The sequence below is a fragment of the Dromaius novaehollandiae genome, chromosome W (genome assembly GCF_036370855.1).
Source record: "Dromaius novaehollandiae isolate bDroNov1 chromosome W, bDroNov1.hap1, whole genome shotgun sequence".
In the NCBI taxonomy this organism is placed as follows: Eukaryota; Metazoa; Chordata; class Aves; order Casuariiformes; family Dromaiidae; genus Dromaius; species Dromaius novaehollandiae.
In genome coordinates, this window is record NC_088130.1 from 59516050 (window position 1) to 59532499 (window position 16450).

General features: G+C 55.8%; 1 protein-coding gene across 1 annotated transcript; it reads left to right on the forward strand.

The window, feature by feature from the left end:
• Positions 1–200: 200 nt before the first annotated feature.
• On the forward strand, positions 201–15042 carry LOC112988018 (uncharacterized). The gene is made up of 11 exons (XM_064500979.1): positions 201–312; positions 5486–5728; positions 7415–7705; positions 8053–8150; positions 8852–9044; positions 9965–9989; positions 10395–10441; positions 10881–10952; positions 13307–13324; positions 13866–13924; positions 14689–15042. Exons 1-11 carry the CDS (start codon positions 201–203, stop codon positions 15040–15042), a joined length of 1512 nt encoding a protein of 503 aa, XP_064357049.1.
• Positions 15043–16450: the final 1408 nt, after the last annotated feature.

Consider the following 16450-nt stretch of genomic DNA (forward strand, 5'->3'; position numbering starts at 1 on the left):
GCAAGGAAAGAAAGTTGCTTTGATGCCAATGGGAGGCTTTCTGACCAAAGAGGAAGCTTCTTCCACCACATGCAGTTTCCCTACAAGGCTGTTTCATTTCTGTGTCTGCACCTTGGTTGTACTCGGTTACCCAGATACCTTTCCTGAGGGGCAGCGAGTGGGACGGAGACCTCAGTCCTACCCTGGGGCTGCATACTAGCATGGCCCTGCGAGGGCTGGCTCTGGCCTTTCTCCTGGTCCTTGCACCTCTGCTGCCTGCACAGGGACAGAAGGATCCTGGTCGAAAAACTCAGGGAGCAGCTAAGGAAGTAGGTAAGAGATGGTTTCTCCTCTCTCTGCAAGAGAAGGTTTTGCTGCTTCCCTCCCTACAAGTCTGCTATGCAACTTTACACTATTTGGCCCACAGCAGCTGTGCTGGGGAGGGCTGAAACTGGTGCCCACGTAAGTCCCAAGACAGCTGGGCATCAGTCAGATAGTAGTGGGGTGAAGCTGTGTTTGCAGGTGGAGGGCAGCAAGCCTTAGGGTACTGGGAAAGCCTCTGAGAGTGTTGGGGCCATAATATGCCTCTGAGGAGCGGCTGGTTTTCCCAGGAGTAGGAGTGTGTGGCCTTCCTGGGGCCATTGGAGCAAAGTCCCCATTACAGGGGTGATGGGTGCTAGTCCTCAGCAAAGACCTCAGGAGCTGTAAGCTGAGCCACTATGTCAGTGGGGATGCCTAGTTCCAGTGGTGGGAACTATGGTTTGGTGGGATTGTTCTTTAATAGTCTTATTCTGCTCCCCACCAGTGCTGGGAGGGTCAGGGGCACATCCCAGGGCTCTGCCTCATTCTTCCAATGGAGACTGTGTGCTTTCCCCTGTGCTGTGCCCTGGGCCAGCCAGTACCTTTCGAGGTCCTCAAGTGGCAGAGAAGTAACAGTTTCTCTCAGCACCAGCAGCTGGGGTGCCAAGGGGGTGAGTCATTGTCTCTAGGGGGAAATGTGAGCAGAAGTGGCTTGGAAAGTCATCCTATGGCACATGAGTCATGTTAGCCATCTCTAGTGGCTGGAGGGATGCTGCCCTTCTGGGAACAGGCAGCTCACAGCTATCTGTAAAAAGGGCAGTGTGAAGTTGATTTTCCAGGTCTCACCAGCAATTCCTGCCACTTGCTCCCATTCCCCACATCTCATCCCTCATGAGCCCTTTCAGTACTCACAGCTCTCTCCTTCTGATGCCTGGGGAATGGAGGAGACTGTGATGTGTTTGGTAGTGGCATTGGCTCTGAATCACTGGGGGAGGTTTCTTGGCTCTGCAGCAGTAGAGGAGGTGTGGAGCACCGAATTGTGGTTCTCCCTGTTGCCCTCTGTACTGTGCAGCTGGCGCCTGCAGCACAGAAGGGGGCCAGAAGAGTTTGTGGATTATGGGTAGCCTAGGAGAGCTCTAGGCAAAGGCAGAGCTTGCCTTCATTTACATGAAGAGGAAAGCCCTGGTGCCAGGCCAAGCCTACAAAAGGGCTTTTGCTGCAGTTTGTGCTCTTCAAGTATCATCAGGGAATTAATCCACCTTCCACATGTCTACCATAGATGTATGCATTTCCCACTTTCTCTGCAAATCCTGTGTTCTTGCTGTTTCATGATAGCTATGAAAAGCCAAATGATCCACATGCGTTTTCTGGACCAGATCTAAACAACAAAAGCATGAAAAGCTCTGCTTTGGTGACGTTACTTGCTGACAGTGCCTATGGCCTAGTGTTGCTGACCTTCCTCTCCTCAGTGAGCTCTACATAAGACAATTTCATGCTCCCGTTGCTCTCGCTTACTTTGTCCCCTCTTGTCCCTTGGCCTTCCCAGCTGCTTCCCTACAGGCTCCTCCTGTTGTTTTCTACTTCCTTTGTAGCTCAGACTATTTTTTACTGTGTACTATTGTATTTCAGGTCATCATCAGCCTCATGACTGAGCCAGGCTGTGCTCTCACTGCAAACCCTGTCCTCCTTGTGTCTAAGGGTGTTTCTGCAGAGCCTTTCATATCATACTTTATCACAGGGACAGGCAGCCTTCTCAACCTCTTTCCTGACAATTAGCAACAGGAAATGAGTCCTCACCATGTGTGAAAGTCTGCTTCTTGAAGTGTGTTTCGTTTTGCTTGCAGAGGGACTTACTCCATGGTGGCTGATATCCCTGGTCAAATGGTTGGCCGTGGGGAGGTAGCCCACCCTCTACTGTAGGGAAGGCTCCCTGCCTCCCCTCCCCTTTAATCATGGGAGAGAGGAAATGTTCATACTGGAGATATCTAACTAAACACACACTGAGTCAAGGGCTGATCGTCTGTCAAGGCTTTTGGCTGTCACAGTGAAGTCTGTGGTCTGAGGGTGCTAGGAGTCATCCGGTTGAGGGGGAAGAAGTGTCCACGCAGAGGCATGTGACAGTGCAGGGTGGGCAGGCGCGCCTGCAGGAACCGTCCTGTGCTGCCCCTGCCATGACTGGGGTAAAAGCACTGGGGGTCAGTCCAGGGGCCTGATCCTGGTAGGAGCTCATCCCTGCAACCCCTCTGAAGTGAGGGGCCTGGCACCCCTCTGGATGAGCTCCCATCACCCCACAGATGCTGCCAGAGCCTGGTGAACCCCAGGCCTCTCCCTCATTTCCTTTGCACACAGGAAGTTGCAAAGCCCCCTCCAGCTGGGACCCCAAGCTGCAGTTTACCCCCAACAAGACCAGCTATGCCTTGAATGACTTGGTGCAGCTGAGTTGTGCTGGGGGCTACCAGCCATCAGTCCCTGTGGTCAGATGCATTTCCAACAGGAGCCAGAGCTCGTGGAACGAGACCGCCACCTGCGAGGGTAAGCACAGCCCCACGTCACCGTGTCCCAGGGTGCTGGGCTGGCACCAGACCCTCTGTGCTGGCTGTCCCAGAAAACTCCTTCCACCTCCCATATACTACCTTCTTGTGCTGCAGCTCAGCCCCCTGCTCAGCCAAGCCGGTCCCCTGTTACGTCTGCTCGTTTCCCTGAGTATGGGGATGGACCGATCTTGTGTTTGGGGGCGGCTGTCCTGACAGACCTGCCAGCTTTCCTGACCTCCTTTGCCTCCCGTGGGAACCCCCGACCAGGCCCAGAGTAAGAAGACGTCTGCTCTCCTGAGGGCTGGGCTGTGTGCTCTGCTATGTGCCCTCCTTGCAGCCTTTGGGCTCTCAGACAACCCTCTTTCCTGGTCGCTGCAGCCAAGGCTGCCACTGAGGATTATCACATCCCCAGCCAGCTCTTCCTGCATCACGAATAGCATGTTCCAGAAGGCCTCTGCCCTGGCTGGCCCATGCAGTGGCTGTGCTAAGAGGTTATCCCCAAGTCCCTGCAGAAATCTCTGGGATTGCTGCCCCCCCACAGTGTTGCTCTCCCAGCAGATCTTGGGCAGGTTGAAGCCTTCCATGTCTGCTTATCTGGAGACTTCCTCAAGTTGCTCTAAGCAAGGCTTTGTCCATGTGTTCACCTAAGGAGGTGGTGGGGACACACTCCCACCATGATGACACGCTTACTGGCCTCTCCCTGGTCATGGCCCACAGGCATCAACCAGTCTGTCAGCTGTTGCCCATTTCATAGGAGCTGTAGACCCACAGCAAGCCCCTTCCTGGCCCACTGGCTCCCACCTCTTCTCTATGCAGCGAGATGCCAGCAGCCCCAGGGAGACCCAAGGCTCCACTTTGCCCTGGAGCAGAGATTTTATGGGCTGAATGAAGAGCTGCCACTGAGCTGTCCTCCCTTCCCCACACTGAGCATCCCCCAGGCCCAATAAAGGGGCTGATGCTTTCTCTCTTGCAGGAAAGTGCCCCAAACCCCAGTGGGATGAACGCCTCTGGTTTTCTCCAAAGAAAAGCCATTATGAACTGAATGAAGAAGTGATGCTGACCTGCCCTGGAGACCTGGAGCCATCCTTCACCCAGGTCAAATGTACAAGGGAATTTGTGCGACTGAGTGCTGGAAAGCCAATATATAAAGATGCTTGGTGGGGGAGGAACAGCACAGGCGGCTGGATCCACACTGGGAGGACCGTGGTGTGTACCAGTAAGTGATGCAGCAGCAGCAGCTCTTCCAAGTCCCCTCTCAGCCTTGACCCATGGTGGCCAGTCATGATGCTGCCTGGCTGAGTTCCAGGCATGCCACAGTCCCCCCTTGCTGCTGTGTTTCCTGTGCATGCTGGTGGAAGAGGCCGCCAGGGTACAGGAGATGACTTCCCCACAGGCGGGCAAGCTGGCATCACCCGTGGTCGTTCCTGGGGAGGCCAAGCGTGGGCCCCCGCAGATGTAGCACCAGGGCTTGGGGCAAGATTGGAGGCTCTCACTGAGGTGCTGGCTGAGGTGCCCTGTTCCCCAGTGCACCTCCTGGTGCCACCCCGGAAGGTGCAGGTCTGCCTGCTCCCGTGTTGCCTGCCTGCCCGTGTAGCAGAGGGATGACTCCTGGGGCAGGAGAGCGATGGCCTCCCTCAGGCGCTGGTGGGTGTGGAGCTGCCCTGGCACGGCAGAGCTCGACCACGCGTGGGGACGGCTGTGCGTGGCAGTCCAGAGCACAGGGGAGGTGGGATGGGGAGCCACCCCACATGTTACATGAGCCCATGGCTCCCCGGGCCTGCTCCCTGCATCTTGGGGCAGGCAGGGCAAGGGCAGGAGGATGCACCAAGGTGGGGTCAGCCTCTGTGCAAGGAGTGCGAAAGACAACAGGGCTCTTCAGCTGGGCAAGGCTGTGGAGGGGGTGTGCTAGAGCCTGGGATGGGTTGGGCTGCTGCTTCAGGGTCTTCTTCCTAGCAAGGTACTAAGGAGTGGGGAAGGTGGCAGGACCAAAGGAGTCAAAGGAGGTGTGTCCTTACACGGTGCAAATGGCCCCAGAAAACTCTTTGGTGTGGGATGCAGAGAGGGTAAGGCGTGTCCATGGCTGTGAGTGCAGAGCAGGGAAGCAGGGATCAGTTGCTCTTTGAGTGCAGAAGGTGAGGCTGGATGCACGTGTCGGCTTCCCTTCTCCCTTTAGGGGCTGGAACCCGTTGCTGACACTCCCGTCATCTACCGTGCTGCACCTGGTCAGCTCCCCACTCTGACTGCCATTTGCCCACTTCTCCCTTCTGTTGCTCCTGCAGAAAGATGCCAAAGGCCCCAGTGGGTCTTGAGTTGCTTTCTCACTGTGGCATTGAGGGAGCAGGAATGTGGAGGAGCAGAGACCTCTCCCATCACACCAGGAGCCTCCTCCCGCAGGAAGTGATTGTGCCAGGAAACTCCCTGCTGCAGGATGTGGTAGAGGGCTAAGAGTGTCCACGGACACAAGGGCAGAGCAGAGAAGTGGTCAGTCCCACTTCACGTGCACGAGGAGAGCCATTTCCCACCAGGCTGGGCTGAGTGGTCATGTCGGGACCAAGGGGTGTGTCACCTTCCCCTCTCCTTTTGGGAGCTGGACTCCATCACTGGTGACTCCTGACACCCCCATCATCTCCCCACTACCCTGACCAGCCCACATCCTCTTTTGCCTCTGCCAGAAACATGCCAAAGACCCTGGTGGGATCGAAGACTCCAGCTGGCACCAAACCAGGCAACCTACAAAAAGAATGAAGAAGTCATGCTGAGCTGCCCTGAGGGTCTCCATCCATCCTTCTCCCAAGTCAAATGTTCAGAGACTGTCCAGTCCATGAGTTATCCTGAATCCATTAACCGAGATGTGTGGTGGGGGAGAACTGGCACTGGTGGCTGGATCCGCATTCACGGGCCCGTGGTGTGCATCGGTAAGTGGGTCATCAGGAGGTGCCTCCTCTGCAGCCCTGTGCTCAACTCGTGCCCCCTTCCTCCCTCTCTGAGCTTCTCTGGGCAAGCTTTGTGCATTGCACGGTTCCCTCCCTGGTGCCCAGAGACCCACATGCTGCCAGCTCCCTCTGGCCTTTCCTGGGAGGCCAGAGGGGAGCAGTGCAGGCCCCTTCTCTGCCTCAGCTCCTGCCTGGGGATCTGGTGTGGGAGGGCTCCTCCCCCACATTGTGTCCAGAGCTCCCTCCCTCTCCCTCCTCATACTGTGCCAGGGAAGGGTGTCGCCCCCTCCTTCCCTTGGCATTCCCGGCTAGGCCAGCCTTCTGCCCTGCTAATGCCTACACATCTTGTCGGTGCAGAGGAATGCCAGAAGCCCCAGTGGGACCCCAGGCTCCTGTTCTCTCCAAACAAGTTGTTCTACCAGCACAACGAAGTGGTGGTGATGAGCTGCCCTGAGGGGCACGGGCCTCCCCCCATGGAGATCACTTGTGTCAAGCTAAATCCAAGCTGGGAATACCCAGTTCCTCCTGCCTGGCACATGAGGAATGGCACAGGCAACCTGCACCGTATTGAGGGGAATATGACCTGTGTGGGTAAGTGAGGGAGCAGCTCCTTCGGTTACTCTCGCACTCTTGTCCTTCCCGGGCAGGGAGAGCAGCGTGGTCTGTGGCCCACAGCAGTAGGGCCCTGTGCCCAGGGAGTAGCCCATGCCTGGGCATTCGCTGCAGGGAGAACCGGAGCTGTTCCAGCAGAGTGCCTGTGCTGGCAGCAGGAGCCAGTGCCCCACCCAGCTCCCACTTGCTCTGGTGCCTGGGCTTTCACTCACCTCACCAGCGTAAAGCCTGCCTGCAGGATGGTGCTGTGCTGGGGCAGAGCCTGGCAGCGTGTCCAGGTGAGAGTCAGCATGGGAAGGCCATAGTTTTTCCCAGGGGCCAGTGCCCGGAGGTTCGGCAGCTGTAGGAGCAGTGCCCACAAGCCCAGGAGGAAGTGTGGCCCCTTGTGCTCTACCCTGCCTCTGAAGGATCACTCCAACCTCCCAGCTCCACAGGTGTGAGGTGAGAAGGGCTCCCTTTGTTGCTGCTTGTGAGCTGTGACAGTGCCCAGCTGGGACATGCTGGCCTTTGATTTCCTCTGCCCTCCACCCCTGAGAGCTGGAGCCAAGAAATGATGGTAGGGTGGTGCCAGCAGCAGCATTGGAAGAGGCATCAACAGGTTGACTGTCGCTAGCTCACAGCTCCAGAGGGAGAGTGATGGAAAGGAAAGCAAAAGCCATGGTGGGAGCTCCAGCTGAGGCTAGAGCCGTGATTTGGTAGGCTGTGGCAAAGCCTGGACAGTGGTGGGCCCCATGTCTACATCAGCAGCTGTACCTCCTCATAGCCATGTCCTGTCAGATCATGTGACGGCTTTGAACCTGAAGTTTGAATGAGTGGGGACAGGCCCCTCAAGCAGCAGGAATCAGCCAGAAAGTCATGCCTGGCTTCTTAGCACACCGTGATCCCAAACTGCTCCTGCTCCCCAACTCAGAGACATGAAGGGACTGCATGTCAGTCAGCCTCATGCTTCCTCTACCTCCCTGCTGGGTGGGCAGCAGGGCTCTCTGACTGCAGCATCCTTGCAGAGGCAGGAGGGGAAGGGAAGGAAATGATGCGCTTGCAATGTTTCCTTCACAGAACTTCTCCAGGTTGTCCCTGGGACTCTGGAGGTTTCTGCCACCAGCATCAAACTGAACTGGACCTGCAGGTTCCCTGACACCTGCCAGCACATGCGGGCCATGTGCCGTTTGGCCTGGCCTTCCTCCCCTCCCTGTGAGGCCAAGGAGGTCACGGGAGAGGAGATGCTACAGGGCCAGAAGGGAACATTTACCTGCCCCCCTCTGCAGCCCTTCACTGTCTACAGTGTCATCATCTCCTTGCCCCCCAGCACGGTCCTGTACACACGGCTGGTCAAGACAGAGGAAACAGGTATGTGCCTGTGTAAATGTAGTGTAAACATGCTCTTCCCTCTGCAGCTCAGCCCGAGCATCTGCCCTCTGCAGTGATGGTCCTTGGATGAGAGGCACTCAGAGCCTGTGGAGATTTGGGGCAGGAGCTGTGCATGGCCCTAGAACAGAGCACATGCCCTCCTCACTGTCATCCTCTCCACCACACCACTGCTGTTCCTGATGCCACAGTACCCTCTTGGGGTTGTAAAGCCTACTTGGGGGGTCAGTTTGCAGCCTGTCCCCTGGGCCAGGAGCTGCCTGCATCCTGCTCTGGCCTCAGACACATTGCCCGGTCCAGTGCGTGACTCTGTCCTCCTGTGTTTCCAGTGCCGGACAAACTGGGGAAATTGTCTCTGGATCCCAGCACGGGGTTCCTCATGTGGAACGCTCTGCCCTCCTGCAAAGGGGAGGTCCTTGGATACCAGGTATGAGGGTACTTCATACTCAAGGGGGAACTCCCTCACGTTACCAGGTATGTCCCACCTGGGCTACCTTGGACAAACACACTGGGGAGCAGTGTAAGCCCACATCCGTTGGATCTGCTCAGCTCTATCCTGCTGGCCATTCTGCAATGTCAAGCCCTGGCTCTCTGGGGCAGGAGGCTGCTCCTGCAGCCTTCGTCCTTTCTGGCTCCATATAGTGTAAAGCCCACTCACCCCCACCCCCAGTACTGCAGGCCAATGCCTCACATTCTCCCTGCTCTTGCTTCATGCAGGAAAGACTCTCTTGGATGCTTTGTTCTTTCTCAGCTCTCCCACAGCAGCAGAAGCACATACATCAGTTTTCAACTGTAGATTGGGAAGATTTTGGACCCTGATGGGAGAGTAGGGTGCTCTCAGGGAATCTCGCCACCTGCAGATGACTGCCCAACAGCTCCATGCAGAGGAGCTGGTGCCAGGAACTCTCTGCAGACCTGTGCCCCTTCAGGTGCCCTTGGAGAGCTGCCAACACAGACAGAGGCAGCACAATCCCTTGTGCTGATGATGTTCCCCACTCTGCCCTCTTGCGATGGGGACAGGTTCCCTCTTGTCGCTGACCAGCAGTAGCAACCCTGCTCCACAGAGCTGCCCTTCCCCGGAGTGAGAGGTCAGTGCTGCTCCCCACCAGCTCTCTGTCCTTCCTCTAGCTGAACATCACCGCCAGGAGAGCACATGATGGCAGTTTCCTTGAATTCAAGCAGCTGATAGTGAATGCGTCTGTCACTCAATACATGCCACCTCGTCAGAGACCTGGCAGCAAATACGTGGTGACAATCCAGGGCCTGACAGCAGCTGGTGCTGGAGATGCATCAACCCTGGAATTCCTAACGTACATCTCAGGTAACCGTCTCTCTGCACTGGGTCTCCCTCAAGTGGCCACAGTGCGAATGCTGAGGCTGGAGCATCTTCCATAGCTCTCTACAAGCTAACTCTGTGCCCAACAATATGGAGAGAAAGAGTGTGGGTACACAAGGGCCCTACTCAACCAAGGGCTACAGTCCTGCTTCCATTGAAAGCATATCCTGGCCCCCAGAGCCAGTGCATTGCATCATCTCCTGTTTGTGACAGCAGAGCTGGCCCAACTCCTCCACCTAATCCAGGCAACAACTGAGAGCATATGGGAAGTGTCTGGGAATCCCAGGCCACAGCAGACAGACAGAAGGGACAGTTTAGCATCCTTTCATATGAGCCGGGAGCTACAGCCTCAGAGCTGGGAAGTCATGCCTACAAGGCTTTTTCCTAGGTCCAGCATGTAGCTCCCACAGGAATGAATGGTGTTTCTTACCTTATGGCCCCTGAATAACACAATCCCACCATAGAAAACACTAGTCCCTGCATCAACGTATGCTGGTGGCTTGGGGCTAGACGGTGCTAAGGCTGCTGAGCCAGAAGGGCTGTGTGCCCTGGCTGGATCCTGGGTTGAAAGGGCTTCCAGCCCCTGCGCTCTTCTATGGGAGGCGGGTCAAGTCCTCCTGCTCTGGAGGCTCCTTTGCTCTGCCTTGCCTAGAAGACCTGAAGGCAGGGCATGGCTCTGCCTCACTGCCTGTCCCTTGCAGCAGCCAGGATGGCAGAGCCCAGACACGTGTGCACACACGTGCTCACACCTAATGCCAAGGGTGAGGGCCTTCATGGACCCATGCCCCAGGCTGTGACACCTGCTCCTGGCTCTGTGTTAGTTGCAGGGCAAGCCCCAGCCCCATGGCCCTGGACTGCGGTCACAGTGGTTGCTGCGCTCTCAGTGTTGGTCTTCCTGTCTGCAGGGATCCTGTGGTTTGTGCTGTCCAGGTGAGTGGCTGGGGGCCTGGATCACTGCTCTGTCACAGGCCTTTGTGTGCTGGGGGGCAGCTGGGGCTGGAGAGGGTCCTCTCCTCTGCTGCTTCCACCCTCTGGGTGGCATGGATGCAACCAGCTAGTCCTACCCTGGCTTGTCTGTAGGGCTGCTGCCTGGGGCTCATGAGTGTCTTCCTTGGGGCTGGGGCAGGGGCCAGAGGCACTGAGAGACCCCGTTCCCTGTGGCTCTTCCTGCCACTGCTGCCATCCCTCGAGGTGCTGGTGAGCCACTCTTCTGCCAGCTCGTGGGAGGCCAAGAGCAGAGGGGTGCGAAGCCCTCCATCCCTCTGCTGCTGGAGTCGGCAGGGCCCTGGGCCATGTCAGCCTTGCCCCTCTCAGAATTGCCCTTTGTCTTCCCAGGAAAAAGAAAGCCTTGCCGAACAAAGCTGAGGAGGAGCATTACACAGGTAGGAGCCTGGGGCCACCATCACAGAGATGTCTGCAGGGCTGAGGTGGGCAGCAGGTCTCCTCCAGGAGGGTCTGACCCTTGGCAGAAACATCCGCCCATCCTCTCCCACCCCAGGGTAGCTGCAAGGAGCCCAGCTGGTACTGGCTGACCTACCAGAGCAGCATGCCACATATCTGCTCAGTGACTTTCCCCTCCCAGCAAAGAACTCCTGTCCAGGAGGCCTCTTCCACCATCTCCTTGCTGGGTTCCTCAGTAGTGCCAGGGAGAGCTCCTGGCCATGTTTGTCCTGTCCTGGGGAAGCAGTGCCTCTGCGCAGCCCTGCTGCCCTGCAGGTGCCTGTGCCAGGAGCTGTGTCAGCTGCCAGGGCTGCTCCCTGCCTGGGTCTGCCCTGTTCCTTCTCCTCCCATCCCTCAAGCTGTTTATGTCCCCTCCAACAGAGCTCCAGTCCTATGAAAACTTGGACTCTTACTGTGTGATCAAGGGCCATCCTCTGGCAGATGATGTTGCAGGTAGGACCCAGAGTGCCCTGCCTGTGTCCCCACACACCTCCAGGAGAAGGTGGAGAGGGATCCTGCCTTGACATGCCCCATGTTTGCTCCATCTCTCTGGTCCCCTGGACAGTCAAGATGACTGTGCCTGCTGGGAGCTGAGCGAGGCTCCAGGCACGTCTCCACAGCCCTGCACAGTGGCGGGGACAAGCAAAGAGGAGTGCCCAAAGGGGAGACTTGCCTCTTGCCCTTTGGGGGGACCCAAGGCTGTGGGCAGGGTGCGGGGGGCTCACCCACCCATGTGGTAGGGAAAGCTCTGCTGGGAGGGATTGCAGGAGGGACAGGCCCCAGGGACTGGCTGCTGTCGTGTGCCAAGGGCACCTGGCAGCCTCTGCCCTGGTGCTGTTGGTCTCCACAGGTAAAGGTGGCCAGGCTGAAGAACTGTCACTCCCGTCTCTGCCCTGGACCACAGAAGACAGGAAGAGCAGTGAAAGATCAGAAAAGATGAGCTCGGTGCCGACAGCAGCCATCTCCCCATGCCCTCCAGTGACTGCGATCATCACTGGGAGCCTCATCCAGGAGAGGCCTGAGCTGTTTCTTTCAGGGCACAGAGTGGCTTCTTTAGAGCTCTTACCAAGCTCCAGCATGCTCTCTCGCAGAGCAAGAACAGCCCAAGGCCTGGGACGAACTGCTTGTATCAGCACAGACATGTGCTAAAAATCCTTCACTGCTGTGATTAAGCCATCTAACCCCGACCCTTGTGCCCACAACTGGCCTTTGGGACCAAAGCAGCTGCTTCCCATGGGTTCTTGTTGCTGTAACCTGCCTGCTTCAGTGGAGCTGCTCTGGATGGATGTGGGGCAGAGAGGGAAGGAAGAAGCTGAGCCCAGCGTGGCTGCTGGTGATTGATGAGGGGGGAATGAACAGGGTTGGGATAATGGGAAAACTGAGGGTTGGCTTATGCTGCTGCCTCCAGCTGGGCAGGGCTCCCAGCCCCTCTCCCTGCCCCATATGCTGCTGTCCAGCCAAACCCACAGCTTTGCTTGAGTTTGGCCTCACTGTGCTGCCCTTGTGGCTCTGCCTGCTGTGTCCTTACAATCAATAAAGGCTTGTGGTTTGGAGGGGGCTGCCTGCCCTACTACAGCTCCTGCCTGGGCCCCTCAGTGGGTCACATCTCCTGTGGGAAGCTGAGCTAATTGCTTCTTGGGGAGGGGAGGCCAGAAGCAGGGCAGCCATGACCCCCCGGCCTGGACCTGAGTCTGGCAGCATGCCTGATCCCCTACAGCTCTGCTAAGCAGCTCTCACGTGTGTTTGTATGGGGTATGTGGTGGGAATCGGGGATGGATAGTGCTTCCCCACACACATCCTGGGCAGGTCTGTGGCCTGTGCCTGTGCTGTGGGCAGAGCTGGGGGACCTGGCTTTTCTTAGCTCCTCTGCTGCCCCAAGTCTGATCTCCCTCTTCCCTCTCCCTGCGCTCTTCCCCGGTGGTGTGTGCAGGTGCATCAGTATCATCTCTCTCTCTTGGTGAGCTTTTAGACTAATATCTGACCTTTTACTGCCTCTGTTTTCTTTTTCTGGGTATTTTGTGGCTCCCGTCCTGTTCTTCACCTTCTCTGTATGGCTGCCATTTGTTTTGTCTTCTGGCTGGCTGGTTGTCTGTCTGAAACCCCTCAAACAGTGCTCCGTAGCAATCTCTGAAGGCTACTCCTTTCACTCCTGTTCTGCTGCTTTCTTTCGCGTTTGATCCATATGACTCAACTTTTGTGTTAGCAAATATCAGTGTATCCCCCAGGATTTTGGTGCCCTCGTGCACCAGTCCTGTACCAGATGCTGTCTGCAGCTGCTTCTGCACTGCACTGTCAAATCGATTCTGGGGTCACAGTTTTGGGAGCTGATGGACATGGCCTCTCTGCACATGCGAGGCTGACCTGCGTTGAGAACAGAGGACAGTCGGGTTGGAATAACTTTTCTGGGGGTGGTAGGAAAATGTTTCCAAAGAGGAGAGCAGGGAGGCTCAGGAACAGCCTGCCACTGGCAGACAACTGACCAGGGGAGGTTTGAGAAAGGTCTGGGATTCCTCTGAGCAGGATTAAGTGACAGCAGCCTGAGCCAGCTGCGGATCAGGCTGGGCTGGAACAGGCGACCCAGGCGATCTCAAAAGCCTGGGACCTTGCACGTGATGCCTCCATGGCCTCCAAGGAGGGAAGGAGGCAGCTCTGAGGCAAATGGAGGTTCCTGCTTCCAGAGCCAGATCTCATGGCTGTTTGATTTCTGTGCATGCACCTCTTGCATGCAATTACACAGACGTGTGTGTGGTCTCTCACTGGTTATTCTTCTCCTGTTAAATTCTACCGCTGTCCTTTACCTTCCACAGTAACTGCAATCTCTACAGGTAAGTGACTCTTTTTTGTTCTGAAATGTTCTCTAGTTGCAGGGGTCTGAGAATAAAGCATAGCAAAGGGAAGAAAAAAGCAGTTTTGTGGGGAAGATTCAGTCTTTCTGCTGCTAGGGTTTGGGGACACTGGCATTTAAAAGAGAAGACTTGCAGCAATAGGGACATCCCTGATTGGTAAAGGATTGGCAGGCAGCAAGGTGACTTCGGCACGCTGCAGTCAGGAAGCCCTGGAGATTTCAGCACAGCATCTTCACGTAATAGTTTTGCACAAGAAAGAGCACAACCTGCAGCTTGCAACATGTTGCGGGTTTCAGAGCCAACCTCAAAGCCCGGCAGCTCTTCCTCAAAGTTAGCCCAAGGACCATCTGTGGGGAGGCAGATCATTCCCTGGGCATCTGGCCCTGTCAGGGGAGAAGGAAGGGGGCTCATGAGCCACCAGGGAGACCCTGCCTCAGCCTCATCTGGACAGAGTAGAGGTGGGAATGTCTGTAGCTGTATAGCTTTCCTGATTAGTGCCTTGTGTTTGTGGTTTTTGCAGTGGATATGGCTCATCTCTGGCAGCCTGTGAAGAACAGCCAGCTGGGGCCAGGGCAGAGTGTATGTTGCTTAGAGCTGCAAGAGCACTAGGAGCTGGGACTCATGGAAGTGTGAGACCAAGCGACAGTGAGTGAGCTGGAAAGTGGCAATGAGCAGAGCATGGTGACTCTGGTATTCAAGGGTGGGACACTTGAGCAGCACGAGCGAGGCAGCACTGGGGTTCTGGCCCAAACCTGGGAGCACCCAGAGAAATCCCTACCACGTCCAAAGATCTTGTCTGCCACATGAGGCCGTGGGAGGTGTTGGTGGCAGAGAAAAGTAGTGGCTCTCAAGAAGCAAGGGGAAGGGGAGAGGGGGGTGGTTTGGTAGCTGTGAGGGTTACTTCAGGTGCCTAGCAGGCACTAGAAGGTTGGATGATGAGTTCATCTGGGGCCAGAGAAGAGTGTTCCCAGGCCAAGGGGAAGGAGGCAGCAGGGGATGGAGCTGTGGGAAAGAAAGAGCACAAATGCATGTAGCATGGAGAATAAACAGGAGGAATTAGAGATCTCTGTGCAGTTGCAGGGCTATGATCTCACTGAGGTCACGGAGGCATGGTGGGATAGCTCTCAGGACTGGAATGCTGCAATGGATGGTTTCAGGCTCTGTAGGAAGGGCAGGCCAGGAAGGCAAGGAGGAGTTGCCCTTTACATGAGAGAACAGCTGGAGTGGATGGAGCTGTGCGTGGGGGTGGGTGATGGGCTGACAGAGAGCTTATGGGTCAGGATTAAGGGACAGACTAGCATGGGTGATACTGTCGCGGGTGTGTGCTGCGGCCACCTGATTAGGAAGAAGAAGTAGACGAGGGCTTCTGCAGAGAGCTGGAAGTGACCTCATGTTTGCAGGCCCTGGTCCTCCTGGGAGACTTTAACCATGCCAATATCTTCTGGAGGGGCAACAGAGCAGGGCACAGGCAATCCAGGAGGTTCCTGGAGAGCATTGATGACAACTTCCAGATACAGGTGACAGGGGAGGCAACAAGGAGAGATGCTCTGCTGGACCTCAGGTTAACAAATCTGATAGCCTTCTATGGTGGAATGACTAGCTGGGTACATGAAGGGAGAGCAGTGGATGTTCTCTATCCTGACTTCACACGTTGCACTCTCTCAGACATTGTCATAGGTAAGGCTGATGAAGTATAGGCTAGATGAGTGGACAGTGACGTGGACAGAGAGCTGACTGAATGGCAGAGCTCAGAGGGTTGTGATCAGTGGCAGAAAGTCTAGTTGGAGGCCTGCAGCTAGCGGTGTCCCCCAGGGATCAATACTGGGTCCAACATTATTCAACTTATTCATCAGTGACATGGATGAAGGGACAGAGTGCACCCTGAGCAAGTCTGCTGATGATACAAAACTGGGAGGAGTGGCTGAGACACCAGAGGGCTGTGCTGCCATTCAGAGGGACCTTGACAGGCTGGGGAGATGGGCAGAGAGGAACCTCATGAAGTTCAATAAAGTGAAGTGCCGAGTCCTGCACCCCGGGAGGAATAACCCCATGCACCAGTACAGATTGGGGGCTGACCTACTGGAAAGCAGCTTTGCAGAGAGGGGGGATCCTGGTGGACAGCAAGTTGACCATGAGCCAGCAATGTGCCCTGGTGGCCAAGAAGGCCAATGGTATCATGGGTTGCATTAGGAACAGCATTGCCAGCAGATCAAGGGATGTGATCGACTCTGGTGAGGCCATGTCTGGCGTACCGTGTCCACTTCTGGGTTCTGCAGTACAAGAGAGACATGGAGCTACTGGAGCGAGTCCAGTGAAGGGCTACTAAGGGGATTAAGGTGCTGGAGCATCTCTCATGTGAGGAAAGGCTGAGGGAGCTGAGACTGTTCAGCCTGGACAAGAGAAGACTTAGAGAGGGATTTTATCAATGTGTATAAGTATCTGAAGGGAGGGTGTAAAGAGGATGGGGCCAGACTCTTTCCAGTAGTGGCCAGTGGCAGGTCAGGAGGCAACAAGCACAAACTGAAACACAGGCAGTTCCATCTGAACATAAGGAAAAACTTCTTTCCTGTGAGGCTGATTGGTCACTGGAATGGGTTGCCCAGAGAGGTTATGCAATCTCCAACCTTGGCGATATTAAAAAGCTGTCTGGACAGGGTCCTGGACAACCTGCTCCAGGTGACCCTGTCTGAGCAGAGGGCTTGGATTAGATGATCTCTAAAGGTCCCTTCCAACCTCAACCTATCTGTGATTCTGTAAAGTGGCTTGGTGTGGTTTGAATGTGTTTTTCAGAAGGGCCAAGGACCATTTCCTGCCTTGAGCTCGTCTTTGCAGTTCATTTGTCTTCCTGTCACTGACTCTTGACAGCTCTTTTCATACCCTCTCAGAGGACCTTAAACTGCTGTTATCATTGAGGGGAAAAGTGCAGTAATTCGTTAGAGCTCTAAAAGCCCATGACTGCAAGAAGCGGCTTTAGGAAGCATGCAGATACAGTGTGAGAAATGAGGGCAGTGTTTCTTGAGTGCACTCTAGTAACAAGGCGTGTTTGGGGAGCAGCCCTGGGATCTTAGTGACAGGGGTCCTCCTGGTGACAGCCTGCGCCTAGAT

What these genes read in the sequence shown, in the direction of transcription:
- LOC112988018 (XM_064500979.1), top strand. Translation starts at nt 201, where the DNA reads ATGGCCCTGCGAGGGCTGGCTCTGGCCTTTCTCCTGGTCCTTGCACCT. An exon ending in GGTCAAGACAGAGGAAACAG is followed by an intron (nt 7,706 to 8,052) that starts GTATGTGCCTGT and finishes CTGTGTTTCCAG; the next exon opens with TGCCGGACAAACTGGGGAAA. An exon ending in CTGTGGTTTGTGCTGTCCAG is followed by an intron (nt 9,990 to 10,394) that starts GTGAGTGGCTGG and finishes TTGTCTTCCCAG; the next exon opens with GAAAAAGAAAGCCTTGCCGA.